Genomic DNA, 26118 nt, shown 5'->3' with positions numbered 1-26118 from the left:
CCATGCTGCTACGCAGGGTCGAGTCGAAAGAAATGGCGTTGGAATGTGCATTTTGAAAGCGCACCCTCAGAGTTGACCGACTGAGCCTGCCTTCTCCCACTTTCTGAAAGCACATGCTCGACTTGCAGCAATCACGCGCACGCCTTTGAGGCGAAGCAACAAGAGTCGGGATTCGTCAAAAGTGCTTCTCTGCTGTTGTACTTTTGATGTGGGCGGGGACAATCAAAACTCAAAACTTTTTTCGGATAGGCTTTGTGGGCGAAAGCGGATCAAGGCAAGCCGGACAAGGGAAGGGTTGCAAGCAAAGGTTCGAGTGTCGAGGGTCGAGGTCGAACTTTGCGCTTTCAGATTCAAGTTTGCTTTCGAGCCTGCTGGCTGATGGTGAAATGACTGGGCCTGCGTGTGTGGTGGCGTTCGGGTGGGAGCAGCAGTGGCGGGCAAAGCGGCGAATTCTCGGGAGATTGAAAATGGCCCTGACAGAGTTGCGAAATTTGCGCTCTGAAAGCCTTACAAAGAAAAGCGTGGGCCAAGATTTCGCCGCCACACAGAGTGAGTTGCGTGTTGAAAGGGTTCTTTCGACACAGGAGAATCTGGCATCACCAGCAGCAGCAGTAAAAAAGGCTATTTTCAGCCGCTATCACGGTCTTCACGTCAAAGCATTTTGACAGTCCGGCCTACGACACTGCCCGACTGCCTAGCGCCGTTCTCCGACTGTGCAGCCTTGAGCATGGACCCTGACAGCGCGAAGAAGGCGGGCGAAGAGCCAGGGCAGCTGTACCGTTGAAAGTCGATTTTCTGTCGCGAACTTTTGGGCGCGGCCGCTGTGCCCGAGGCGGCATTTGCCACGCGCCTGCACTTCAGAGCGCGGCGAAGAATTTAGAGCTCACTTGCCTTGACTCGGCTAGTGGCACTGATGGCCGGCGCCCTCATCCCGTCGACTTCTCGCATGGATGCACTTGCTCAACCTGACTTGCTGGGAGCTCGGCTGGCACTGCGAGTGCTTGATGAATGCGAAAAGGTGCCTGGCCTGGGGCCAGCTCTCCATACACCGAGGGGCTGTCTGAGCAAGGCTGCACCTTCGTCTGCAGATCTGCGTCAAAGGGGGCGAGACCGCCGAAATCAGTCTGAACGTGAAAGGGAAGGAGACCCTGCCAATCCCCCGGCTTCTCCGTGACCCTCCGTCGTTCCTTGACCCCTTGTTCGCTCCCACGGGTTCGGATGTGGCGAGAAGCTTCCAGCTGGCCATAGAAGGAGCGTCGCAAAGACCCCACACTCACCGCTCACGTCGTGAAAGGGTCTCTAAGCCACCAGTTGTGCCGAAGCCCACCTTGCGTATCTCTCGCGAGTGGGACTGGTGGGCTTTTGAAAGAGGACAGCATACCGTGCCCGGGGCATGTCGGTCATCTACCCGTGAGGGAAAAACCTTATCGAGCTCGGATCTACAAGATCAGAAGGTCCGACATTTGTGGACCCTGTCAGATCGATACGAGTGGCCGACGATCTTGCCGCCTCCTGTGCCTGACATTGCGTATCGGCATCGACTGAAAGCGCCATCATCATCGTCATCTCGCACGTGGTCCTCGTAATGAGCCAATGATCGTCCTCTCGCTACCCGTTTCTCGCTCGCCCTTGCCATCGAAGCCGACGCTTTCGAGGTCCGCCATCGAATCGAATCTTGACCACCTGCATCGAAGCGAAACAAACAGGCTTCATCTTACCGATGGCAGATCCGATAGTTCGGACACCAGCTTCATCTCATCGTCTTTCACATGTCAGCTGAGACCCACCATGACGGCTGCTATCCGAGTCTATTGCTGCGTACTTCCTACATCAGACTGCTCCTCGCCCCGATCTGCGTGCTCGCCTCTCCATCGGGAAAATTCCCATCTCTATCACCGGCAAACGTCCTATAGATCCCCCTCAGCCTCCTCTGTTCCTCGAGCGGCACACTCGGTCGGGTGCTCTTGATCGACGTTTCCAAATGTGCTTCGGTGACGAGGGTCTTGCTCTTGCTCTTCTTTGCTACCTCGTGGACGCCATTGGGAGCAGCCGAGGTGAGGTGAGCCGGTAAAATCCGACCCGGCTTGTTTTTTGGCTGCGACTGGGTGTTTTTGAGCACCAACTCGAGTTTGCGCACCAACGCCTGCCTCTCTGCACCGCTGAGCGTCTTTTTGCCTCCCCCGCCGATGGTGGTGAACTTGAGTGTGCCGTCGGAAGCAGTGTCCGCATCCTTCTTCGCATCCTCCTTCTCCTCGGCCACCGCACTGATCGACTCGTGGATCGCCTCGAGGTGCGCGTTGTACAGCAAGGCCTGCAGATCTGCTCCCGAGAACCCGTCCGTCTTGGTCGCCCATTTCTCCAGATCCACCTCCGGGTGAAGATGCACCTTCCTGGCGATGGCTTTCATGATGTCCAGCCTATCTTCCTCCGTCGGCATATCGCACAGTAGCGACTTGTCCAACCTACCCGGTCTCAACAGCGCCGAGTCGATCAGATCCGGCCTGCTCGTCGCTGCGAGCACATACACCCCATCCAGCCCTTCCGCACCATCCATTTGCGTCAGCATCTGATTCACCACGCGGTCCGTCACGCCCGTGCTATCGTGCCCACGCTTGGGCGCGATCGAGTCGAACTCGTCGAAGAACAGCACGCACGGTTTGGCCGCTTGCGCGCGATCGAACAGGTCGCGCACCGATTTCTCCGAGGCACCGATGTACTTGTTTAGGATCTCGGGTCCTTTGACGCTGATAAAGTTGAGACCGCATTCTTTGGCCACGGCCGAAGCGAGCAGGGTCTTACCGCAACCAGGGTAGCCGTAGAGGAGCAGACCCGAGCGGAGACGAAGGGGACAGGAGGCGAAGATGGCCGCGTACTTGGTGGGCCACTCGAGCGTTTCGCGAAGGACACGGCGAGTTTCGATGAGGCCACCAATGTCCGACCACGCGACGGACGACTTTTCCAGCTTGACGTCGCGGAGGGACAGAGGTGTGAAGCCGTCCTGCGCTTGGACGAAGTCGTCCATGGTGATCGAGAGCCCCTCCTCGCCACCCTCGGGTCGGGGACTGGCCGTGCCGTTGACAGCAGCGTGCGCGATGCCGTTTCTGGACACTCCATTGGGTGCTGATCGAGGAGCCAGAGTCGTCTCCGTGGTGCTCGCACTACGAATGGCAGCCTGGTGCGTCGCCCTCTCGACAAGATCGCGCAGATCAGCCGGCAGGTAGCCCTCCGTCTGGGTCGCCAGCGTGACGAAATTAAGTTCTGAAGCCGCCTGGCTGCCGTCGGCCACTTCCTGTGCTGACTCGCCGCTCACCTTTCCTTTCTTGTTGGCGTTGCTAAGCTTCTTCTGCACCAAATGAGCCAGGATTTCGCGCCTCCCTTCTTTGCCCGGCGGCTTGAGCTGCACGTTGTCGAGCCACAGATGGCTCGAGTTGAGCAGACTGTGAATGCTCGTGTTGCCTTGCGCTGTTGCGACAACAAACACGCCAAAGCTCTTGACGCAGTCCCTGACCCTTGTCACAAAAGCCTCGGCTAGCTGCCTCGAACGCTGCGAGTCGACGTGTTCCATCTCGGCTGGCATTATTCGATCGATGTTGTCGAGGATGAGCAGGCTAGGTGCTTTCCAAGCTGCCTCGTTGAGCCACTCGCTGAAGCGCGCACGCAGCACAGGCACGCGGTCTTCGCTGAAGGGCGAGCAGTCAAAGTACGAGGTGGCGAGGCAGAGGCGAAAGTCGCGCGAGAGGTCGGCGGCGAGGTGTTTGGCGATGACCGTCTTGCCTGAGCCGGGACCTCCTGTGAGAAGCAGGCTCGACGAGCCTTGGAAGGGTTTGGCATCGGCAGACGGCTGGGAAGAGGCTTCGAGGGCGCGTGCGCGGAAGCAGGCTGAGATGGCTTCCTTTGTATCTCGAAGAATGTGATCCACACCGGCCAGCTCTGATGCAGTGTCTGACTTGGACTTGGAGTCAGCTGCAGAGGCGTCTGACTGAGATGCTACGTTACTCGAAGGGGACTTGCTGAACCCGGGGGGAGGGGCACCAAAACGGACGAGGTCGTAGTCCTGAATACCGAGCTGATCACGAAGCGCGGCGCCCAGCAGCACATGCCTCTCAGGCCATGCTACGTCGTCGTGAGCCCTGCTGCCTGGCAAGTCCTCGGCACGGACGAATCTCGCGCTGGCTGTCGGCCTTGCTGGCATGGCCGCCTGAGCGTTCGCTGTACCAGCGGCCGCATCATCGAAGCCATTGGCACTCGCAGACGACGACCCCTTGTCTCGACCAGCGTTATTCATCTCCTGTGCGCTGTTGTTGGTTGGACACGAGACTTTAGTGATCGAGAGTCGGCCATCTGGGTAGATGCTGAGCAGTTGGTCGTGGCCGACATCGGAAGTGGAGGATACCGCGACGCTCGTTGAGAGACTGTCGATTTGAAGACCTTCGGCGAAGCGCTGCGGCAAGACGCGCCACAAGAGCTTCGGGAGCGCCTGCCTCAATGCTGCTACCTCCGCTTCCGCACCTACGCCGTTGAGAGCTGGCTTGTTGATAGGCTGCAGAGAGTGCTCTTCTTCCATGGACGCGTCGACGGCTTTCTTGCGTAATCTGGGTGCGATAATGACTTCAGTATCGGTGGAGAGCCGAACGGCAATGGCGGCAGCGGAGTCGGTGTCATCTGTGTCGGGTTCTGCAGCGTCGACTGCGGCGGTGCTCGGCGTTGTGGAGTCGACTCGGAAGCGCACAACCGTATTACCGCCTCGACCGACGTGGACGGTGAGGACCTGACCGGTGGTGGCTGCGCGCACTTGGCCAAGCATATTGAGCTCAACTTCTTCGGCGTGCAAGCTGAGAATCTCCCAGTCGTCGGCGGAGAGCGGCGTGACATCGATCTTTGTGGCCGTCGGCAGAGGTGGAGAGCGCAGGAGACGAACAGAGCAGGTAGCGCCGTCTTGCAATGGAGGGCGAAAGGATGCAGCGAGAGAAGGAGAGACGTTGAGGACGTCAGAGGCAGACGCCTTGCCATTGGCGGATGAGGATGCTCCGTTCTGGGAGAGAGAGTTGCCGACCGAAAGCGGAGCAGCGCTCATGCCTGACCATCCTGCATAATAAGCGACCGCTTGAGTCGAGGAGGGCGACGCATCAATCTCAACGACAAGCGATTGTGGTGGGACTGCGAGGTCGACCAGTGGTGCATAGAGGCACATGGGCAGGTGGACGAGCGACGACTTGAGTGTGGGATCATACTGGATTCGGACGATGGTTGACTTGGCCGAGCGGCCTTTTGGTTTGAAAGAGCGCGACATGGTGTGCAGAGCCGAGCAAGAGTGATCCTTGGAGTGATTTCGTGATGGACGTGTCTCGTCGGAAGCTGCGATAGCCGGGGAAGAGCTAGAGGACGATCCGTGCTTAGTCGGCAGCAATGTGACTTATTCCATGATCTTGGATGTGTGTATCGAGCAGAACCCAGGTCTGTGTCTTGGTGGGAGTGCTCCCGGAGCTGACTGAGGATGTGACCGTCGCGACTCGGAGGGTCGACTCTGGAGTGACGTTGAGGGTGATGGTGAAGGGGATGCAAGATCCGAAAGGATGGACCAAGCGTGTTCAAGCAAAGGAGAGCGAATCAGAATGCGGACCCCACACTCTATTCCTTCAATTCCTGTGGGTGACAGCCGAGTCGACCTTCAAGCTCCCTCTTCCTTGCCTTGAGTCGCATCCGACAGCGCCGTCTTCTGATGGCTTGCTTGTTTGCTTGCTATCAAACAATCGATCGCCGTGGAGCTTGTCTGGCGCAATCACTTTACGGCCATCGCCTTCTTTGTGTCCGTTGCGTGGCTGCAAGCGCCATCTATGGTTCGCTCTTCATCCGAGTTAGCCGGCCCGACCGCCAATCATGACCGGACACGCTCCAACAGAGAGGAATTTGTGTTGCTTTCTCGTGGTTGGCTCGCTTGTGCTCTCTCAAGCCAGAGCTGAAAGCGTCGGCCTTTTTCGTCCAAATGTTAGCTCGAAGGAGGAAGGGTGATCTCCCGATTGGGTCGTCAATCCAGCCGATGGATAGAATTTTTTCGTCCTAGCCAAAATATCGCTCTCGCTCAGCCTGGCCACCTCGAGGCGCTTCTTTGACCTGCAGCTGGCGTGTGACGCTTGCCTTCTTGGCTGCTGCGCGAATCCATCTTGGAGCGAGAGACCTTTTTCTTCTCAAAATCTCGAAACGCAGCTGGCTCTCATCCAAAAAGATACAGATCGTGGCGACTTCTTCACCTACCTTTGCATCGCTTCAGCGCCACCAGTTAGCTCGAGCACTTGAGGCATCACCTTCTGCATTCGTATCATCAGCGTGCGAAAACAGGCGCAGCGCTCAGCACCGGACCGTATCCTCGATTCGCCTGGGCCTTCGATAGTGCCACACCACCACCACCACCCTCCACTCACCCCTACACATACAAAATGGCCACCGCAGCAGATGCCGCCGAGGCCAACATCCAGGTCTGGAAGGTCAAGAAGCTCGTCAAGCAGCTCGACGCTGCACGCGGTGCTGGTACCTCGATGATCTCGCTCATCCTTCCGCCGAGGTCGCAGATTTCACAAGCATCCAACATGTTGACCCAAGAGTACGGCACTGCTTCCAACATCAAGTCGCGAGTCAACCGTCTTTCCGTCCTGGCCGCCATCACATCCACACAGCAGCGACTCAAGCTGTACAACCGCGTGCCTGATAACGGTCTCGTCGTGTACTGCGGAACGATCCTCACAGACGAAGGTAAAGAAAAGAAGGTCAACTTTTCCTTCGAACCCTTCAAGCCCATCAACACGTCGCTCTACCTCTGCGACAACAAGTTCCACACCGAGGCGCTCAGCGAGCTCTTGGAGGCGGATGCCAAGTTTGGCTTCATCGTCATGGACGGTAACGGATCACTGTTCGGTACTCTTTCCGGAAACACACGTACCGTGTTGCAGAAGCTCTCGGTCGATCTGCCCAAGAAGCACGGTCGTGGTGGACAGTCGGCGCTGCGTTTCGCGCGTCTTCGTGAGGAAGCCCGTCACAACTACGTCCGTAAGATCGCCGAGCTTTCGACGCAACACTTTATCACGGATAACAAGTGCAACGTTGCGGGTCTGGTGTTGGCCGGTTCGGCCGACTTCAAGACCGAGCTGAGTCAGTCCGACATGTTCGACTACCGACTGGCGCCCAAGATCGTCAAGATCGTCGATGTGTCGTACGGTGGAGAGAACGGGTTCAACCAGGCGATCGAGTTGGCCGCCGAAACGCTGTCGAATGTCAAGTTTGTTCAGGAGAAGAAGTTGATCCAGAAGTACTTTGACGAGATCTCGATGGAGACGGGCAAGTACTGCTTTGGTCTGGACGATACATTCAAGGCGTTGGATCTGGGTGCGGTCGAGACGTTGATTGTGTGGGAAAACCTCGATGTGACGCGCTACGTGCTCAAGGACAGCGAGGGAAGCCAGAACATCCTCATGCTCACCAAGGAGCAGGAGAAGGACCGAAGCCGGTTCATGGACAGAGCGACGGGCGAGGCTATGGAGCAGGTGGAGGAACCCATGCCGCTCTTGGAATGGCTCGCAGAGAACTACCGCACTTTCGGTACCAACCTCGAGTTTGTCACGGACCGATCACAAGAGGGCATGCAGTTCTGCAAGGGTTTCGGTGGTATCGGTGGCATTCTGCGATACAAGGTCGCGTTCGAGGAGATGGCCGTCTTTGATGACGAGGACGAGTTCATGAGCGACGACTCGGACGATTAAGCCGGTCGACACCACGGCGCATAGACTGATGGATTCTGTTATCACACCCGTTCCAATCGCGTCACTTTGCATTCCCACGTCACGAACCTGTTCGATCTCTCGCCACTGGCAATCTCATTCTACATCATTCAAGAGCAAACGAGGGATGTGTGCAATGTGCCGCTGACTTCGAGATTGGAGTCTTGCGTCTTCTCTTCTTCAGCAATCGTCTAGAGCATCGGTGAGCATCCCCCTCTATGCAGCCCGGTCTAGGAGCTGGAACTTGGCCTGCAGCCAAACCCTGTACATCTGCTTCCTCTCCTTTCTATTGACGATCATCCTTCGATCAATCGCCATCTGTGTTGTTGCAAAGTCGAACCTCTTCCCGTCCTCTTCCTTGATCTCTACCTCTTCCTGCACCTCCTTGACCTCTTCCCCCTCCCCGTGGCCATCCTGGACGGTCGTCGTGGTGGTGCTCTGCGGCTGAGCATTGAAGATCGCAACCAGGTCCTCAGGAATAAAAAAGAATACCCTTGTTCCATCTCCCCTTAGATAGAAGTTGTCTTGCAGCATCCTGCGTTTCCTAAAGCGCAGTTGGGGCAGATCGTACCGGCCATAGTCGCGGAAGAGCACCAGTCCGCCGGGTTTGAGGAGGCGTCGGATGTTCGTCACTGCTTGAGCCCACTCGCGCGGGTGGAGGGCGGAGAAGACGAAGATCAGGACGATCATATTTACGCTCCCCTCCTCGAGTCCCTCCGGCAGGGCAGTTGGGCTGCTGAGGTCCCATACACACGCAGAACAGTGTCCGATGGGAGGATTGGACAGCGGATTGGCCCGAACCACACTCACCGCCTCGGCCGAATAGTCGCAGGCATAGATGGTCAGCTCCGGATTGCTGTTCCTCTCGAGAAGCGGAAACACCGTGTTGCCCGCCCCACATCCCACTTCCAACACCACCTTCTTCCCAGCATCCTCTCTCGTCGCATCGACAAGTTCCGGAAATTCGAGGTGCAACCACTTGCGATCTTTGAAGAACCGGTTCTCGTGGGAGGAATAGAACGTGTCCCAGTATCCGGCGGGGGCAGCGTGAAATGGCTCCGCTTCTTCCAGGGTGAGTTTGGTTTCCGCTTGCCGCGCGAGGGTGTCCGCGACGTGGGTGTAGTGGGATGGAGGAGGCGTGACGTGGTCCCATGCGTTGTGCGACCACGGGTCGGAGTCGGATGTGAGCAAACGCGCGCCAAAGATGTCAGAGGAAGGGTCGGCGGTGTCGAGGAGCGCTTGTGCTTCCGCGGCTGTTTTGGGACGGAGGGGCCGAGTGACGGGTGCCGAGGAAGAGGATTGTTTCTTTCGCGAGGAGTCGTGTGCCGGTGGTGGGAGATGGTTTTGCGATGGTGAACATCTGTGATGGGAAAGAAGGCAGCGACGGCGGCAAGGGGCTTGTCAGTACATCGTCCTGCTCAAGAGGGAGGTCAAAGCGTAACACACACCATCGCACAGACAATGCGTCCCTGCTTGGATGGGTCAAGGTAGAATCGAGATCATTGTATGCACGTTGGAGTGAGAATTCTATCCAAGAGCGATACAAGATGCGACGGTTCTCCAATGGTATCGGGTATCACACACTTCGATCGATCTTACCCTTCCTTCTGCTCCGGCTTCTCCAGCGCATTGATGCCCTTCATAACAATCGGCTCTAACCCATTGGGCATGCTCAACTTCAACGCCTCTTGCTTGCCCATCTCGCTCAACTTGCGCCACGTCTTCTTGATGATATCGACAAACTTTTCCTCCTTGTACTCCTGATGTTGGCTTGCGAAGAGCTCCAGTTCGTCCTGCAAGAAAAACAGTACGGCGGCGTCTTCGAGGAGTTGGGTGCCCATGTCGCCGGTGGGCTTGCCAGGGTTGAGCTCGGTCTTGCTCACCCATTTGTGGACCCAGTCCGCGCTTGTCTCGTCGACGCCAGATTGCAGGAGGAGCTCCTTGGCCCGGTCCGCTTGGATCTTGTACAGGTCACGACGCCATTTGAGGTAGCCTGCTTTGCCATCTGGGTAGGAGGAGCGAGGGGTGAGGAAGCGCTCCAGGTGCTGACACCGCGCTGCGAGGCGGAGAAGCTCGCCCGTCTGCGTGACCGCCTCCGCGTCCGAGGTCGACGATGGGGACACCGTTCTGGCGAACGACTGATACTCGGGAGTCTCGAGACGCAGACCGATCAGGTGCGACGCCCAGTACTCGACTCGATCGGCGTACACCAGCTCGTCGACTTTGGTCGCTGGATCGCGTTCCGCAGTAGGAGACGCGGAGGAGGCCGCGTACGCCGGATCCTTCTTGTGCGCCTCGTCAATGGCGTTTCGCGCCGTCTGGAACGCCGATGTGGACATGTTCGAGTTGAGAGGGATGGTGATGGTAGGACAATGATAAGCAAACGTCAAAAACGGGTCGGAAGGGCAAAATTGGAAATGCAAGAGATTTGCTTGGCAGCTCAAGATGGCTCAGATTTGGACCCTGACCCGTCGTCTGACAACGATCCGGGGATGGTCGCTCGTATCGCTGCGATCGTCGCTTCCATTCTCGGCTCGGTCTGCTGGACGGCTCACATGCTCAGCTCATGGGGGATCACCAGCGCGCTGCACAGAAGAAAAGTCAGCAGCAAAAGCACAGAACCGATCGGCGGTGTTTGCCGCAGACGTTGGCGTTTTCTTTTGATTGAGTGTGAGTCGACAGCGTCACTAGCCCGGTCCCACCTTGGGAATGTCATGATGCTCCGACAGAGAGCCGAGGTACTTGTTGAAGGCGTCCACTTTCTCCTTGTGTGAAGTGCGGGCTTCCTTAGCGATGCGCTGGTGCATGCGTTCTCTGCGGGTCTCTTCGAACTTGCGCTCCGCTTCGGTCATCTGTCTCCCGCTTGCGGTGACGAAGGGGGCGCCCTCGTCTGCTTCATCGTTCAATCGATCATCGTCGACAGCCTCGTCGGCTGCGCTCCGTTTTGAGGACGAGTGGGACCTGGACGTAGATGCGGAAGCGTGCTTTGAGTCGCTGGAGAGCGAGGATTTGACCTTCTTCTTTCTGCGAAGCGCGATGCAGCCAAAAGGAACGGAAAGCAGTAGTGGTCAGCATACAGACCTCATGGTCAGACACGGACGTGTAGAGCAGCCCGAGTTGGTTGTTGACTTACTTCTTCTTGTCCCTCTTGCCATCATCGCCCTTGAGCTTGAGCGATCCTCCCGGCTTGAAAGCGTACGCCGACGAGGATGACGACGACATGGCTGTCCAGCCTGACTCTGCTGAAGCTCTTCGGCGCCGAGCGAAGGCGTAAGCAAAGTAGGGGCTGGATGGTGGCGCGTTACTAAGATCATCACCAGGATCTATCGCATGACATGCACCTTTTCAAAGAGGTTGAAGCTCCACATCAAGGGTCCGATTCGTTTCTCGTACGAGATTTTACAAACGTCACTGCTTCCCCTTGCCAGCATGAAGCGCTATTCATCAGCCCTAAAGGATGGCGTTGTCTACCTCTCGTCAGGACTATAGTGATCTCAACTATAAACAAATGCCAAATGGGGGATGTGACAGCGTCGACGATCCACACTTCTGAGGGCGGTGTCAAAGCTCGACTGGCGACGTCAGAGATATGAAGGACCGAGGCAAAAATCAAATTCAATGCGGAAGCAGCTCGCTCAAAATTACCCACGGGAAGTAGCACAGATCATCGAATCTGCAAGTCATCCCTGACACCTGCGCATTCATCTTCCCTTCCCATCATCACCACGCTCTTCAACCTGACCTCCTTGAGCATCGCCGCGCGAATGCTACTAGCCACACGTTCGGCAAAGTCCATCCGTCTTGCACGCTTTGACCGCCTTCCCGTCTTCTCCTCCGGCATCCAACACCGCCTCGTCGCTCGGACCTACGCCTCCAAGCCGCAGAAGGATCATCCTAGCCCCGTCGGCTTCGCTGTGATTGCCATTGCTGCATTCGGTGCATTCGCATACATCTCGCGCACACGGCACGACGACCCCGAGAAGCACCTTCGAGAGAAACGCATCCCGCATCCCAACCCGCTCATCCCGCCACGCTCGCAAGAACCCCAGTGATTCTACATAAGCATCACCCTTTCCAGCTTCGACTGCGTCTCCTCTCCCACCACCACCTCTGCTTCTCAGCTCCCACCTTTTCTTCTCTCCCGCGCTTCTCGCCTTGAGAAGTGGAAGAGAGACCCGTCGAGCACCGACACACCTCGCCCAAGATTAACTGGAACAACACGCTGCTCGGCAGAATGGGTCTGTTCGACAAGTTCAAACACAAGAAGGACGGCAAGACGTCGCCATCGGATGCGGGATCCGCCGTAGGCGCTGCGCCTGCCATTGATGCTGCTGAGCCGACGGCCAGTGCCCCCGCCGCTGGTGCTGGCACGGCCGAGAAGGACACGCCTCGATTCGACTCGTCCAAGGTGACCGTGGTCTTTGTGCTCGGTGGCCCTGGTGCGGGCAAGGGCACTCAATGCGCTCGTCTGGTCGAAGACTATGGCTTTGTCCATCTCAGCGCTGGCGATCTGCTCCGTGCTGAGCAGAAACGCGAAGGATCCCAGTACGGCGCCATGATCGCCGACTACATCAAGGAAGGCAAGATCGTGCCCATGGAAGTCACGGTCGCTCTGCTCTCGAATGCCATCGGCGAGGCTCTCTCCCGACAAGGCGCCACCGAGGCTGGCCACACGATCCCCGAACAGCACAAGGACAAGTGGACCGACGGCAAGGGTCGCTTCCTCGTCGACGGCTTCCCGCGCAAGATGGACCAGGCGATCAAATTTGACGAGTCGGTCTGCCTGTCCAAGTTTGTGCTCTTCCTGCAGTGCAGCGAGGAGGTGATGCTCGAGAGGCTGCTCGAGCGTGGCAAGACGAGTGGTCGTGCCGATGACAACATGGAGTCGATCAAGAAGCGTTTCCGTAAGTGCCGGACCCCATGCAGCGACGTTATGAGACGTGTGCCAGTTGCTGACCATCTTTCCGCATTCATCTTTGTTTCGTCCGATGCCGAACAGAGACTTTCGTGGAGACGTCGATGCCCGTGGTGGACCACTACCGAAAGCAGGACCGCGTGGTCGAGGTGGACTCGATCAAGCCCGCGGACCAGGTGTACGCCGAGATCAAGGAGGCAATGGACCGCACCTTTGCCAAGTACGGGCAATAGACGCTTCGTAAACGCCAGACCATGTTGCAATGAAAGAACGACTTAGACCAGATTGAGCCCGTTGTGTCGAAGGCGAGGCTGGCTTTGTTGCGCAGGGATCGTGGCTCACTGCTGGTTTTGAGTGTGTGGGACGTGCGTGCGTTGAAGGCGGCGCGTTTTTCGGAATTCTGAGCCCAAATCAGACACGCGGTGCCAAGTGTTGGTCTCGTCACGCTTTCCACTTTCACAACTTGTCTATCGTCCACCACACCATCATCTCACCCTCGCATCGCTGAAGCATCATGTCGCAGCAAGCCGGGCCCTCGAGCGGCCCTTTGGCAGGCACATCTTCGTCCGGCTACACCAAGTATGCCAGCCTCCCCGACGTCGACACCTCTGCGCCGGACGTGTACGAATACGAAGCACCCGCCCGCGACGCCTCCCGCTCCGGTCGTCAACGCTCCCGCAAGAAGAGAGGCGAAGATGGTGCGCACGATACGGACACGGACGACTCGAGCGACGATTCGGATCGCAGTGCGAATCGCAAGCATGCCGGCGACGGTAAGGGCACCTCCGAGGATATCGATGGCTCGTCACTAAAGCGGAACGATGCCGCTGCAAAGTTCAGCGGTGCTACGGATCTAAATGCGGACGGGAGCGATTTTTCAGGGAGATTGCACAAGAAGAGGACGAACCGAAGGGTGAGGGACGCAGGGCTGGATACGTCGACGTATGTCATTGACGGAGCTGCTGAGCGAGGCCCGGAGTCAGTGGTGGATCGTTTGCGAAGGCTCAAGTTCGAGGCGAGTCAGTTGGAGGAGGATCTCAGTGCAGGCGCAGCGCGTACGAACAGTGAGGGAGCATACAATGGCCCGGCAATGACAGAGCAGGTGGACAGTGCGGAATTGCTTTCTCAGCTCAAGTTGCTACAGGATCAGCTGGCCAAGTTGCCTGCGCCTTCCGTATCTGCACCTTCGACCAGCGCAGAAGGCACCGTCGACAAGGAGGCTTTGCGGAACCTGTTGCAGCAAGTGAAGCAGCCGTCAGCTAGCTCTGCATCTGATGCTGCTTCAAAGACCGACGCTGCGCCAGCTGCAACAGCACCAGAATCGCGAACGGCCGACATGGCTCAACTGGAAGCACGCCTGTCCGAACTTGAATCGACTCTAGGACTGGAACAGGCGCTCTTGGACGAGTCGGCGCCCGCCACTCGACCCGTGCTACCCACGCTCTCGCGCCTCGAGCACCAGCTCTCGTTGCTCTCGCAGCCGCGCCATCTGGACGCCATCAGTCGACGTGTCAAAGTGCTCGTCACCGAGATGGATCGAGTTCATGACACTCGTCGCAAGCTCAACACCACCGACGCTGCATCCACCACCACCGACTCTTCTGCATCCACATCTACCCTCACGCCCGCAGAGCACACCAAGCTGCAGCACCTCTTTGATGTCTCGACTCGACTGGAGCCGCTTCTTCCTGTGCTTCCCTCCGTACTAGCCCGCCTGCAGACGCTGTCGGACCTCCACTCGTCCGCAGCGCATTTCGGAACCGCACTGGAAGAGCTCGAGGACGGAAAAACGGAGAGGGAGCAGCAGGAGCAAGAGATGGAGGAGCTGTTGCGCAAGATCGAGGCGAACATGGAGGAGAACAGAGGAAAGGTGGAGGCGAACCTGGAGAGTCTGCAGACGAGGATGGAGGCGTTGAGTGAGAGATTGGAGAAGGTGCAAGGGAGATAGCGTTGTTAGACGATTGAAGGTATGGAAGGTGGTCAGTGCCTTGCCGAAACGGAATCTGGAAGCGATGTGGAACGTGGATGTTAGGGGCCGTCTCTCGGGATCACAATCTCGGACCGAACCCACCAGCGTGCCGCGATGCCGGAGACCGGGGCTCTTGTCGTGGTCATCGAATTGATCTTGCCCTCGCCAATCTATCAACTACGACGTCCTAGACTGTGTCCACGTGCGACCAACCGCTCGTTGAGGATCAAAGGCCAATGTCGAGAGAGTCCGTGCCCATCTCAATCGGCAAAGGAATGCTGTGGCCGGCGGAAGCGGAAAACATCGGCGCCTGTTGAACTGGTGAGCCGCGCTTCGCCGCTCTGCCACGCGAAGCTCAAATTTCTTCTGCATGATTTTATTTTGGCAAAGGGAGGATTTTCAAATTGGTCTGAGATCTTCTGACTCGAGAAAGGAGGAGCAAAACGTGGCGGCGAATGGCGGATCGATCGATGGAGAAGGCAGGAACGAATGGGCATGCGGCTCGGGTGATTGGACCGGCCACTGATGCAAGGAGGGACAGGAAGCGGTTGGCGGACGATCTCGGTGGTTTAAACGGCCTCGAGTCAGAGCTGCTTTGGGTGCAGTGGACCCTGGCTCAAAGATTGAGCATTATCGGAAGAAGCCCATGATTTGGAGGTTGAGTGAAAGCGTCAACCTCTGCTCTTGATATCCTTCCACCATCGTCCCCTCCTCCTCTCATCTCTTCTTCAGGCTCGCCTCTGGACAGATTGTAGCCTTTCGGACGTTGCTCCCTGGTCGCAAACGTCGTTGCTGGATCCGTCGCAACTTTGCCACCGTTCGCCACCACTGGTCGACGTAGACTCGTGTCGTTACGCCACCCGTCCCTCGTGGCACAAGACTTGCTCCGTGACAAGCATCTGAAAGCCACACACCTCCATCATGGCTTCCTCAACCACGCCCAAGCTCGACCTCGAGCAGCAGGACCCCTCGGCGCCCACCATCCTCCCGCACCACACCGACTTCAAAGATGACGCCGACTCGACCGACTCGATCGTCAGCGACTACAAGCGTACCATCCAGTCCAACCCCCTGACCCGTCGCTTCGACACCCTCGCTCAAAAGCTGGCGCGCTTTCACGTTGAGTCCGTCTCCATCCGCCCCCTCTCCCGGTCCGAACAGACCGGCACAGACTGGTGGAGTGTCGGTCTCATCTGGTTCTCATGCAACGTCAACGTCCTCTCCTTCTCCGCCGGCACCCTCGTCTCGCTCCTCGAGATGGATATGAAATCTGCTCTATTGACGACGCTCTTCGTCGGCGGGTTTTGCTGTCTCTTCCCAGCCTACTTTACGACGTTCGGTCCCAAATTGGGGATGAGGCAGATGATCCACTGTCGCTATTCGTTCGGGTATTTTGGGGCGAGTCTGATCTGCGTTTTGAACGCAGCGAGTATGTTGGGGTATTGCATTCTCAATTCGATTGTGGGGGGTCAGACGTTGTCGGCGGTGTCATCGAGGGGGGATGGATCGTCGACGTTGACGCCGGATGTAGGGATCGTGGTGGCAGCGGCGATTGCGTTGGTGGTGTCGTTCAGCGGGATTCGGGTGCTGCACTACTTCGAGCGGTTTTTCTGGTTGCCCACGCTCATCTGCTTTCTCATCCTCATCGGTGTGGCCGGTACGGGACCGACGGCACTTCACGTCGCACCCAATCAACCTACCGCCACCGCAGCATCCATTCTGGGTTTCGCAGCCATCATCGCCGGCTTTATCATCTCTTACTCGGCTCTCGTGTCCGACGTATCGCACTACCTTCGTCCCTCCACCAGCTCGCACAAGTTGTTCTGGAGCGTGTATGCTGGATTTTTCCTCTCGTGCGTACCGTTCATCATGATCGGTGCAGCCTTCGCCTGTTCCTCGTACGACAACCCAGCGTGGTCCGAAGCGCTCTCCGTCTCTTCGGGTCAATTCTTCCAGCTCATCCTCGCCGGAAAACTCGGCAACTTTGGTCGATTCCTCGTCGTCCTCCTCGCCCTGTCCGTTTGTGGCAACATCTCAGCAACCATCTACAGCATCGGATTGAACTTTCAAACCATGCTACCCTTCCTCGGACCCATCCCGCGGTTCGTTTGGCCCCTGTTTGCTACGGCGATTTTCTTGCCGCTGGCGATCGTCGGACACGATAAGTTCTACGAGACGCTGACGGATTTTACTAGTGTGCTGGGGTACTGGGCGAGTTTGTATGTCGGCGTGGTGTTCGCTGATCATGTCATCGTGCGTAGGCGAGATTTCGATAGCTACAATGCGAAGGATTGGAATCAGTGGGGAAGGCTGCCACCGGGGATTGCGGCACTAGGGGCGTGTGCGATTAGTTTGGCGGTGGTAGTGCCCAGCATCAGCCAGGTCTGGTTCACAGGACCCATCGCAGCGAGGAGTGGCGATCTGGGTTTCGAAACCGGTCTCGTGGCCAGCGTGGTGGTGTACGTGCCGCTCAGGATGCTAGAGAAGAAGGTGTTCGGGCGATAGAAGAACGCAGAGTTCCTCAATGTCAAGAGTTGTCACCGTCCATGTCTTCATGTGTGTGGCTCGCTGAGGGACGGTTGTGTTCCGCTGAGCGGTCGCCTCATGCTGTGCTCGAAATCTTGGTAGAGCATACTGTAAGCTCAGAGTCACCCGACACTTCAAACCAAGTCAGGCACATTCAACAATAGAAAGGATCCGCATGACATTGTTCTTGGTTGCGAGAGGTGCCGTTGTATCGGATCTGCGCCGTCTCTCGCTCAGAAGAAGAGGCGGAAGGGATAGCTCGGGCTGTGCAAATCAAAAGGTCTTTCGTCAGTACATGCAGTTTCTCGTCGTTTCTTCGTCTCTCGCCATGCGACCGAACTTACTTTTTGGTCCTGAACACGTAGAACAGCAGACTGAACGTGGCCAAGAAGATGGCGCTCCACACATACACTCCCGCTCTCTGCCTCGTCGGGTCCCGCTGTGCCGGCACGAGCACGGTCAAGGCAATAAAGCTGAAGGCCAACAACGAGTAGATCGCCGCGACGATCTGCGTTTCCACACCGTACTGGTTCTGGAAGCCTCCTGCGAAGTATTCTGGCTTACCGCCTTGGCCCATGGCGATGTAGGGTGCGCCTCTAATCGAATTCCACATGTGACCGCTGGTGAAGATGATCATGCTTCCGATGGAGAGGAGCATCCAGATGGGTTTGCTGCTGGTGAACAGGGCGCTGATGTGGGGGCCGATGAAGAAGATGGCGCCGACGAGCGTGATGACGCCCGTGATGCTGCCGACGACGAGCTTTCTGTTGATCGGCTGCTTATAGCTGAATCGTGTGCCAAGAATACTGTTGAGGTGGGACGCCACTTCGGCGGCGCCAAAGCCTCGATCGGTGAAATCGAACGAGTGCATGTCTTTACCCGTCGCACCGGCAGGGAAGGTGTAGAGCACCGGCGCATGCTGCAGCTGAAACTGCGCGAACACCGACTGCCCCCGACTGTACTCCACTTTCACAAAGATGTTCTTGCCCTTGACAGCGCGATTGCGATTCCACTGGGCAGTGAGCTTGTCGAATTCGGGCTGGAAGGCCGTGCAGGGCGGACACTTGATGCGGCCATCGGTGGTGGTGAGCAGCGCGGTGACGGCGTAATCGCGCGGGTACGAGGTGATGGTGGAGAACTCCGAAGCGTCAATGTCGATGTAGCCCGCAGAGGAGGATTGGATGCGCTTGAAGAGCGACGCTTGGTCTTTGGACGCGTTGCGCTGGGCGAATGTCGACGGAAGGTAGGAAAGAGCGAGGAGAGAGAGGAGCGCGAAGAGGGCTATCCTGGCCATCGAGGCAAGTGTCGTCCTCATCTTGACGAAGTGATGCGATGCTGAGTCGAGATGGTGGTGATGAGAGTGTATGGTATGAACTTCTTCGGCAGCGTTGATGGTTCCACGTCGGAGCGGACATGGCGTCCGTGCGGTGCGTTGTTCTTCTTCTCGCGCGGAACAGCACGGCACAAAGTGACATTTTTCGGGTCGCCTTTTCCAGTCGACATTTTTGGATTTTAAGTGTTGGACAAATTGTGTTCTTGTGGCTGGCAGCGCGGGTGCAGAGGAGAAAGGGTCCTGGCAAGCAAGCCACAAACATCTGACAGAGCCCGGTGTGGAGGATATCGATTCGAAGGGACGATCACCATCCACCAACAAATCCCTCACCTGGGCGGCTTGCTCGCTGCAAGCACCACGACAAGCAGCGTAGACCATGCAGGAGCGCAATGAGAACAGTAGCTACGGGCACCGACCACCACCGCCCACCCAGATCACCGTCACGTCGACCGGCGACCACGGCTCCTCGCACACCCAGTCCGACTCTGCCTCATTCGCTCAACCGTCTCCTGCGCCTCTGACACCCCGTGCATCCACCTTTCGACTTCCTGACGCCGGCACGTCCTCTGCTGCCGATAGCCGAACCCCTTCGGCTGCTCACGCGGCGACGATGAATCAAAGCTATGCGATACCCAGCGGATCCTACACAGCGCCGACCTCACCGACGCTCTCCAACGCCATGCATCGCACGTACACCGTCGGAGCGACCTCCCCCTCCAACCTGGATCGCCCGACGAGCGTGCACACCGAGCTGAACGGCATCAGCGGCCTCGGTATCTCATCAGACGAAGCCGGCGCCAGCACCAGCAACGGTATAACTCCCTCTGGCGGGACTAAAGAAACCTGGAAGCGACGCAAACAGGTCCTTCTCGCCGACGCAAAAGACCACACGGTCGCCGATCTCCAGCTCCACGGTCTTCGTCCACCACCGCACACTTACCATCCGTACTACCAGAACTCGTCTATCCTCGGTCAGACCGTCGGGCAGCTCACGGCCAACACTGCCGCGCACACTGCCCGAGATTCCAATCCGAACCAAGCCACTTATGCTTCGTCCCGAACGGCGATATTGCGACCGGACGACCCGCATGTGCGCAACGACATTATCCGGATGATCGACCAGTGGCTAGCCGACGAAGGGTTCGGTGCAACACGGCAGCTGCTCATGGAAGAAGCAGGCATCAAGCGGCGCGAACGCGAAGAAGCTGGGCTGGACGCACGCAAGCTCCGCGGGCACATACTCGAAGGCGACTGGCCAGAGGTGGATAAGCTCTTGCAAAAGCCATTGGTCAAGAACCACAAAGCATTCCTCTACGCGGTGTACAAGCAGCAGTTCCTCGAACATGTCGAACATAGGGAGTTTCAAAAAGGGTTTACGTTCCTCAATAAGCGGTTGAAACCCCTGGAGCATTATCAACCGCATCCATCGGAGTATCGCGATCTGTGCTACCTGCTGTCGGCAAAAGCGGTGACGGACGCGCCGTCATTTGCCACCTGGGAGGGGATCCAGCCCGGCCGGGAGAAGTTGGTCATGGAGTTCGCGGCGATGCTCGAGCAAGATTGGATGGAGAAAGAAGCGGGCTTGCCTGGGTCTGCGTCGAAGAGCAGAAGCGAAGCGCGGGACGGATCCGAGATGACGGACGAGCTCTCCGACAGCGTGACGCTCGGCAACGGCTCGAAAAATGCCGCCTCGAACGGCTATACCTACGTTCCACCGCATCGGTTGCTGACGATGCTCCACCAGGCGGTGGCGTATCAGGTCGAGTTCGCGCGGTACCACCCCAAGAAGGCACCCGTCATCTCGGGGTTGCTGCACGACTATACGGGGTTCATCGTGCCCAATGCCGTCGCGCATACGATGCGCGGGCATCGGAAGAACGTCAAGTCCGTCCGCTTCGTCGGCGAGGAAGGACGAAAGCTCGTCAGCGGTAGCAGCGATAACACCGTTCGGCTGTGGAGCACCAACAGTGGGCGATGCGAGCAGATCCTTCAGGGTCACCGAAGTCGTGTCTGGGATGTCGACTCGACGCAAACGGGAGGTCACGTCGCCTCGGCGTCCGGCGATTCGACCGTCAAAGTGTGGGAGGTGGACAGTGCGCAATGTCGCACGACGCTGCGAGCGGGTGTAGGCGACGTGTACAGCTGTCGTTTCCATCCGGACGAAAAACACCTCGTCTCTGCCGGCTACGATAAGTTGGTGCGCATGTACGACGTGGAAACGGGTTCGATCGTGAAAACTTTCACGGGCCACCAGCTAGGTGTGTCGAGTGCGATCTTCAATCCGCTCGGCAACCTCATCGTCACTGCGTCCAAAGACACCACCATTCGGTTCTGGGACGTTGTTTCTGGTCTCTGCATCCGAACCATTACAGGTCATCTGGGCGAGGTGACCAGCGTGGAGATCAACGAGACGGGCACCCTACTGTTGAGCTCCAGCAAGGACAACTCGAACCGTCTTTGGGATCTCAGGATGCTCAGGCCGTTAAAGCGGTTCAAAGGACATCAGAACACGAGTAAGAACTTTATCCGCTCGAGTTTCGCACACACCTCCCTGCTGGTGGGCGGATCCGAGGACGGACTGATCTACATGTGGGACCAAGAGTCGAGCGAGGTGCTGCAGACTTTGGAGGGACATGGACGGGATACGCTGCATCCGACTACGCGGGGCGCGGGCGGGATGTCGGCGTACGCCAATGCGGGTGCGGTTGGCGATCTGACCTCGAGCCTGTCGACGAACAACAATGTCGCGTACGGAGCGGTTTGGAACAAGGCACAGAGTCTGCTGGCCAGCTGTGGCGACGACGGCACGGTCAAGACGTGGATTTGGGACGAGGGAAGGGATTTGGAGGCCAATGCGGATCTAGCGAGGAGAGCGGGCGACGAGTGAGCCTCAGGACAATGCGAAAGTGCTCACTTCTCACAGATGTCAATTTTGTGTGACGGTGATCTTGTGCGATGCTGGAGGTTGTGCAATGCTGAAGTGGGTATAAACACATGAGCTGTCTACGCCGGCGGTGGAGATCAGAAGCTGAGATCCACTTTCTGCTGCGGCGGTACGAAGGGTAACGAGCTTCCTGGCGGTGCATCCTTCGCTATGCCTGTCCACCTTGGTATCCTCCTCTCGCTCTTCTTCTCCTCTGCGCCCTCTGCAGCCACTGCTGTGGCCTCCTTGGCATTTTCTATTCTGATGTCCTTGACCTTCTTCGACTTCTCGCTCCCGATGCCCAACTGCGGCGTCCCCTTCTCCAGCCCCTCCAGCAGGATACACGCCTTGCACACCTTGTTCGACGAGATATATCCGCACCTCTGGCAGTCCTGCAGCTCGGTCTTCCTGCTCTGCTTGACCACATTCGAGATCTTGAGGTTCTGACCGGACTGGATGATGTCGACGATCGATGAGGGTCGAATCGACTCCAAGTCCTTGAGGAAGGTTCGTGCGTAGCCGCGGTATGCGTTGGGCGAGTAGATGCACTCGGTCGAAAAGTAGTCCAGCTTCTTAAAGTAGGCGTACATGACGATCTCCTTCTCGTATGCATACATGAAGGGCTTGCTGCGTCGGATGCCGCTGCCGCCGACACCGGTGTTGCTGCTGGAACCGCAGCCTTCGTGTTCCGGATCCTCCGACCCGTCCGGGCCCTTGGTGACGATCTCGGTGCAGCGCTCGAGACGGGCAATGTCGCCGCGAAGGACGTTCATGAGGACCGTCTCGGCGACGTCGTCTGCGTTGTGGCCCGTAACAATGTGGTCGACGCCCAACGTTGCTGCGCCACGGTCAAGCGCCTGGCGTCGGAACACGCCGCAGAAGGTGCAGTTGTTCTTCCGCCCAACGCTCTTGACGATGTCATCCATCGTCCAGCCATACAGCTCGCCGTAGCCAAGCACCTTGAGTGGAAGCTGGTACTGCTGCTGGTTGCGCTTCACCGTCTCGAGCGAGTCGTCTCGATAGCCCGTGATGCCTTCGTCGATGCTGAGAAGAAACAGGTCGAGCCCGTAGTCGTAACGTTCGTTGAGGACCTTCATGCAATGGGCGAGGACGGTCGAATCTTTGCCGCCTGATGCGCCGATCGCAACTCGATCGCCACGCTTGAAGAGGTTGTTCGAGACGATCGTGTGGTGGACTTCAGTCTCGAAGACATAGAAGAAGCATTCTCTGCAGATCTGCTGTGCTGTCTTGGGCCGACGGAGCACTGCTCGCTCGGCGTTGCAGATGACGCAGAGCTTCGGCGCCATCGTGATGATGTCTGTGTCCGAAAAGAGAGCTTGTTCTCGTATAAGAAGGTGTGGTCGTTGTGCTGAGTGCGAGTCGTGTGGCGGATCGAAGGATAGCCAAGACAGGGTCTTCCGAAGCTCTAAAATTTCGCCGCTTCGCTGAGGCGAAGCACGTCGCCGACTTCCGATTCCAAAAAAGTCGACAGCAGCAACTCCACTCACATGCTTTCTTCTCTGATAGACACAACTCTGACCAATCTACCCTGCACCTTCCATCGTCAGCGGGCATCGAAGCTCGCTCGGCGCAGAATGTCCGGCATCTTCAACTTCAGGACGATGAAGAGGGATGCTGCCAGGTCATCGGGCGAGGACGACCATGCTCGGCCCGTACCCTCGCAAAGTGACGGCACGGCATATTCAGCTTCAACAGTACCTCAGCTTGAAGCAGGGTCATCCGCTCAAGCAGGCAATGCTAGCACAACATCAATACCGAACAGCAAGGCGCCATCTGGCGCCGGATCGAAATCCTTCTTCTCCGACTTGATAGCCGACAATCCCATCTTCTCCGGCGGTCTAGGCTTGATGGTGTTTGGTGGTGCGATCGCCGTGGTCCGAAGAGGCGCCAAGGTAGCAGCTTCCACAGCGCAACGGAGACTACTGATCTCCCTTGAGATTCCGTCCAAGGATCGGGCGCATCCGTGGTTCTTGCACTGGATGGCGGCGCAAGCACGAGCCCAGTCGATGCGACAACGAGGCTTGCTAGGCAAGCAGCAGAAAGAGGGCTTAGTTGACTTTCTGGGTCTCCGAGATCGTTCCGCGCAGAGAATACCTTCCACTGCCGAGAAAGCAAAGGACACCGTAGCAGATCCGCTGGTCATCGCATCGAGTGGCTCATCCGTCTCTCCCGTCCGTATCCTCAGCCACGAGCTGTCTGTCGAGACCAATTACACACCGCACGCATCGGCTTCGACACCGAACGCGCAAGCCGCGGAACGCGGTCAAGCTCGCTTCTCGTTGGTGCCTGGTCCAGGCACGCATTGGTTCCGATACCGCGGCGTCTGGATGCGATTGACGCGAGAGCGCGACGGCAAGATGGTCGACCTCTCCACCGGAGCGCCTTGGGAGACGGTGACCCTGACTACGCTCTTCGCGTATGCTCATCTGTTTCCTCAGCTCCTGGACGAAGCTCGACAGCTGGCTCTCTCCTCGACCGAAGGCAAGACGGTGATCTACACCAGCTGGGGACCGGAATGGAGGCCCTTCGGCCAGCCGAGAAGGACGCGAGAGCTGAGCAGTGTTGTGCTGGGAAGAGGAAAGAAAGAGGCGATCGTCAGCGATGTCAAACGATTTATGGCTCGAGATCGATGGTACGCGGAACGCGGTATTCCGTATCGACGAGGCTACCTGCTTCACGGCGCACCTGGCAGCGGCAAGTCGTCCTTCATTACTGCCCTGGCCGGTCACCTCGACTTCAACATCTGCCTACTCAACCTCTCGGAACGAGGGCTGACAGACGACAAGCTCAACCATCTGCTCTCTAATGCTCCGGATCGCTCCATCTTGCTTCTCGAGGATGTGGATGCAGCCTTCTTGGGTCGACAGCAGGCGGCCGAAGACGGCTACCAGGCTTCGGTGACGTTTTCGGGTCTGTTGAATGCGCTCGATGGTGTCGCGAGTGGCGAGAGCCGCATCATCTTTATGACGACCAATCACATTGAGAAGCTCGATCCAGCGCTCATCCGTCCCGGTCGAGTCGACATGATCGCCGAGCTGGGAGATGCGGAGCGCGAGCAGGTGGAGGAGCTGATGGTGCGCTTCTACTGCACGACCATGCGAGAGCTGAAGATCAAGCAATTGGATCTTCCATCAATTACGTTGGACGCATCGAAGCCCCTTCTCGCAGCAGCAGCTGCAGCCGTCGACTCAGCCTCGACCATTGCTGCCTACAAGAGCTTTGAGGCCGTACCTGGCCTTCGCGAGGCTGTGGAAGAAGCGGATGCTGAAGTGCGCCAGCTTGCGGCCGACTTTGGCAGCACTGTCGAAGCAGAGGCAGTTGCCCGCCGCAAAGCCCTTGGACTTGGTGCCGACGGAAGGCAGCCTGGAGCGATCGGCTCGGCCGCTCGTCAAGATTCGGAGGCGGCGACAGCGACGGATGCACCGATCTCGACCCAGCGGGTGATTCGGCCCGCTCCGGCTGCTATCGGCGGCGTCAGCATGGCAGAGTTGCAGGGTCTCTTTATTCGTTTCCCTGACGATCCTCGAGCTACTGTGGCAGCTTTCGTCAGCGAGAACGCCTCAAGACGTCACACGCCCAGTGCCTAGACCGGGCAAGCTGGCTACGCCATCGGAGCGTCCGCTCGTGGCAAGTTCCCCTTATCCATCAATCACATTCGCCTCTCTGCATATATCACACCTTGCATTGTACTTGTACTTCACCCCTCATAGATTGACCTTCACCTACACATTAGTACCATGAGAGCTGTGAAAGTCACAATGGACTGTTAGCGTAGAGTTACCGACGAGTGCTAGTCCATGTTCGACCATGCTGAGCCAGGCAGTTTGGATCGGGCCGATCGGGGACAGTGACGATAGTGACGAAACCCTACTCAGCTTCCGCCCTCCAAAATTCTTGAGATTTTTTTCCTTCAGGAGAGCCGACAAGAGCTTACTTTTTTGAGCACAGACCGCGGCGGCAGGCGCAGCTGATTCGATGATTCTTGGCTTTGCATGGTGTTGATGTTGTCGCACCCCTCTTGCAGCTGCGCCTCTCGTTCCTTCATCACACAAGCACACAAGCAAGGCCGGAACAGGGAGCTCACATCGTGACTTCATCTGCAGCAGGCGCGTCAATCCCATTTTTGTGCTCTTCAAAGAAGGTCGCAGCCCGAATCAGCAGTACACGACTCGAGCGGCCAACCTGCGCCTCGAGCTCTCTGATACAGTGCCTGCTTGACAGCCGCTCATGCCGATGCGTTCCGATCACAGTCAGAACGACGCATCATCCAAAGATTCAGCCTTGGATCCCACACAACCAGCAGAGGTGCATTCATCGACACGTTCAAGCGAACCTGCACCGTCCTCGTCCGCGAACCTAGGCTGCAGCGCACCTGGCCCCTCACGTAGGCCACCACCATCACCTGCTCAAAGTCCAGATCCCAACACCAGCTCTCAATTTGCTCCAGCGCTTCCGGTATCAGAGCAAAGACGGCACGCCGCTTACAAAAGAGCCCGCACGGTCAGCCCCATCATCGACGAGAACAGCAGTGATCTCGAGAACGACGTCAAGTCTTCGTACTCCAGATCAAACAGCGATTTTGGCGAACAAGAAGGTGTAGAGGCTGCATCGTCCGCTCAGCCTACTCCGCTCCGCCAAAGCATATCATCGGCCGACATCCTC

At 57.6% G+C, this 26118-nt stretch overlaps 11 protein-coding genes across 11 annotated transcripts; 6 read left to right on the top strand and 5 right to left on the bottom strand.

Annotated features, from left to right (window-relative positions):
* Nucleotides 1–1825: 1825 nt before the first annotated feature.
* On the bottom strand, nucleotides 1826–5290 carry PSEUBRA_001357 (Peroxisome biogenesis factor 1, N-terminal; the record flags this gene model as incomplete). Its single annotated transcript, XM_016434611.1, has 1 exon — nucleotides 1826–5290. The coding sequence occupies one exon, from the start codon at nucleotides 5288–5290 to the stop codon at nucleotides 1826–1828; it is 3465 nt and encodes a 1154-aa protein (XP_016294017.1).
* Nucleotides 5291–6434: 1144 nt separating this feature from the next.
* On the top strand, nucleotides 6435–7751 carry PSEUBRA_001356 (eRF1 domain 1/Pelota-like protein; the record flags this gene model as incomplete). The annotated part of the gene is made up of 1 exon (XM_016434637.1): nucleotides 6435–7751. The coding sequence occupies one exon, from the start codon at nucleotides 6435–6437 to the stop codon at nucleotides 7749–7751; it is 1317 nt and encodes a 438-aa protein (XP_016294016.1).
* A 234-nt stretch (nucleotides 7752–7985) lies between these two features.
* Nucleotides 7986–10108, bottom strand: PSEUBRA_001355 (Protein of unknown function DUF4202; the record flags this gene model as incomplete). Its single annotated transcript, XM_016434616.2, has 2 exons — nucleotides 7986–9129; nucleotides 9369–10108. The coding sequence occupies 2 exons, from the start codon at nucleotides 10106–10108 to the stop codon at nucleotides 7986–7988; spliced, it is 1884 nt and encodes a 627-aa protein (XP_016294015.2).
* A 348-nt stretch (nucleotides 10109–10456) lies between these two features.
* Nucleotides 10457–10991, bottom strand: PSEUBRA_001354 (Protein of unknown function DUF1754, eukaryotic; the record flags this gene model as incomplete). Its single annotated transcript, XM_059464572.1, has 2 exons — nucleotides 10457–10793; nucleotides 10903–10991. 2 exons carry the CDS (start codon nucleotides 10989–10991, stop codon nucleotides 10457–10459), a joined length of 426 nt encoding a protein of 141 aa, XP_059321144.1.
* A 542-nt stretch (nucleotides 10992–11533) lies between these two features.
* On the top strand, nucleotides 11534–12917 carry PSEUBRA_001353 (UMP-CMP kinase; the record flags this gene model as incomplete). The annotated part of the gene is made up of 3 exons (XM_059464571.1): nucleotides 11534–11817; nucleotides 12003–12673; nucleotides 12769–12917. The coding sequence occupies 3 exons, from the start codon at nucleotides 11534–11536 to the stop codon at nucleotides 12915–12917; spliced, it is 1104 nt and encodes a 367-aa protein (XP_059320859.1).
* A 281-nt stretch (nucleotides 12918–13198) lies between these two features.
* PSEUBRA_001352 (Dynamitin) lies at nucleotides 13199–14632 on the top strand (the record flags this gene model as incomplete). The annotated part of the gene is made up of 1 exon (XM_016434641.1): nucleotides 13199–14632. One exon carries the CDS (start codon nucleotides 13199–13201, stop codon nucleotides 14630–14632), a length of 1434 nt encoding a protein of 477 aa, XP_016294013.1.
* A 942-nt stretch (nucleotides 14633–15574) lies between these two features.
* Nucleotides 15575–17158, top strand: PSEUBRA_001351 (Permease; the record flags this gene model as incomplete). The annotated part of the gene is made up of 1 exon (XM_016434628.1): nucleotides 15575–17158. The coding sequence occupies one exon, from the start codon at nucleotides 15575–15577 to the stop codon at nucleotides 17156–17158; it is 1584 nt and encodes a 527-aa protein (XP_016294012.1).
* Nucleotides 17159–17412: 254 nt separating this feature from the next.
* PSEUBRA_001350 (Oligosaccharyl transferase complex, subunit OST3/OST6) lies at nucleotides 17413–18494 on the bottom strand (the record flags this gene model as incomplete). The annotated part of the gene is made up of 2 exons (XM_016434613.1): nucleotides 17413–17443; nucleotides 17524–18494. 2 exons carry the CDS (start codon nucleotides 18492–18494, stop codon nucleotides 17413–17415), a joined length of 1002 nt encoding a protein of 333 aa, XP_016294011.1.
* A 394-nt stretch (nucleotides 18495–18888) lies between these two features.
* On the top strand, nucleotides 18889–21399 carry PSEUBRA_001349 (WD40 repeat; the record flags this gene model as incomplete). Its single annotated transcript, XM_016434639.2, has 1 exon — nucleotides 18889–21399. The coding sequence occupies one exon, from the start codon at nucleotides 18889–18891 to the stop codon at nucleotides 21397–21399; it is 2511 nt and encodes an 836-aa protein (XP_016294010.2).
* A 134-nt stretch (nucleotides 21400–21533) lies between these two features.
* On the bottom strand, nucleotides 21534–22742 carry PSEUBRA_001348 (tRNA(Ile)-lysidine/2-thiocytidine synthase; the record flags this gene model as incomplete). Its single annotated transcript, XM_016434578.1, has 1 exon — nucleotides 21534–22742. The coding sequence occupies one exon, from the start codon at nucleotides 22740–22742 to the stop codon at nucleotides 21534–21536; it is 1209 nt and encodes a 402-aa protein (XP_016294009.1).
* Nucleotides 22743–23030: 288 nt separating this feature from the next.
* PSEUBRA_001347 (BCS1, N-terminal) lies at nucleotides 23031–25043 on the top strand (the record flags this gene model as incomplete). Its single annotated transcript, XM_016434601.2, has 1 exon — nucleotides 23031–25043. The coding sequence occupies one exon, from the start codon at nucleotides 23031–23033 to the stop codon at nucleotides 25041–25043; it is 2013 nt and encodes a 670-aa protein (XP_016294008.2).
* Between the last annotated feature and the right edge of the window lie 1075 nt (nucleotides 25044–26118).

This window comes from Kalmanozyma brasiliensis (assembly GCF_000497045.1).
Source record: "Kalmanozyma brasiliensis GHG001 unplaced genomic scaffold PSEUBRA_SCAF13, whole genome shotgun sequence".
NCBI classification, from domain to species: Eukaryota; Fungi; Basidiomycota; class Ustilaginomycetes; order Ustilaginales; genus Kalmanozyma; species Kalmanozyma brasiliensis.
The sequence above is the reverse complement of the archived record's forward strand: the minus strand, read 5'-3'. Positions and strand labels throughout refer to the sequence as shown.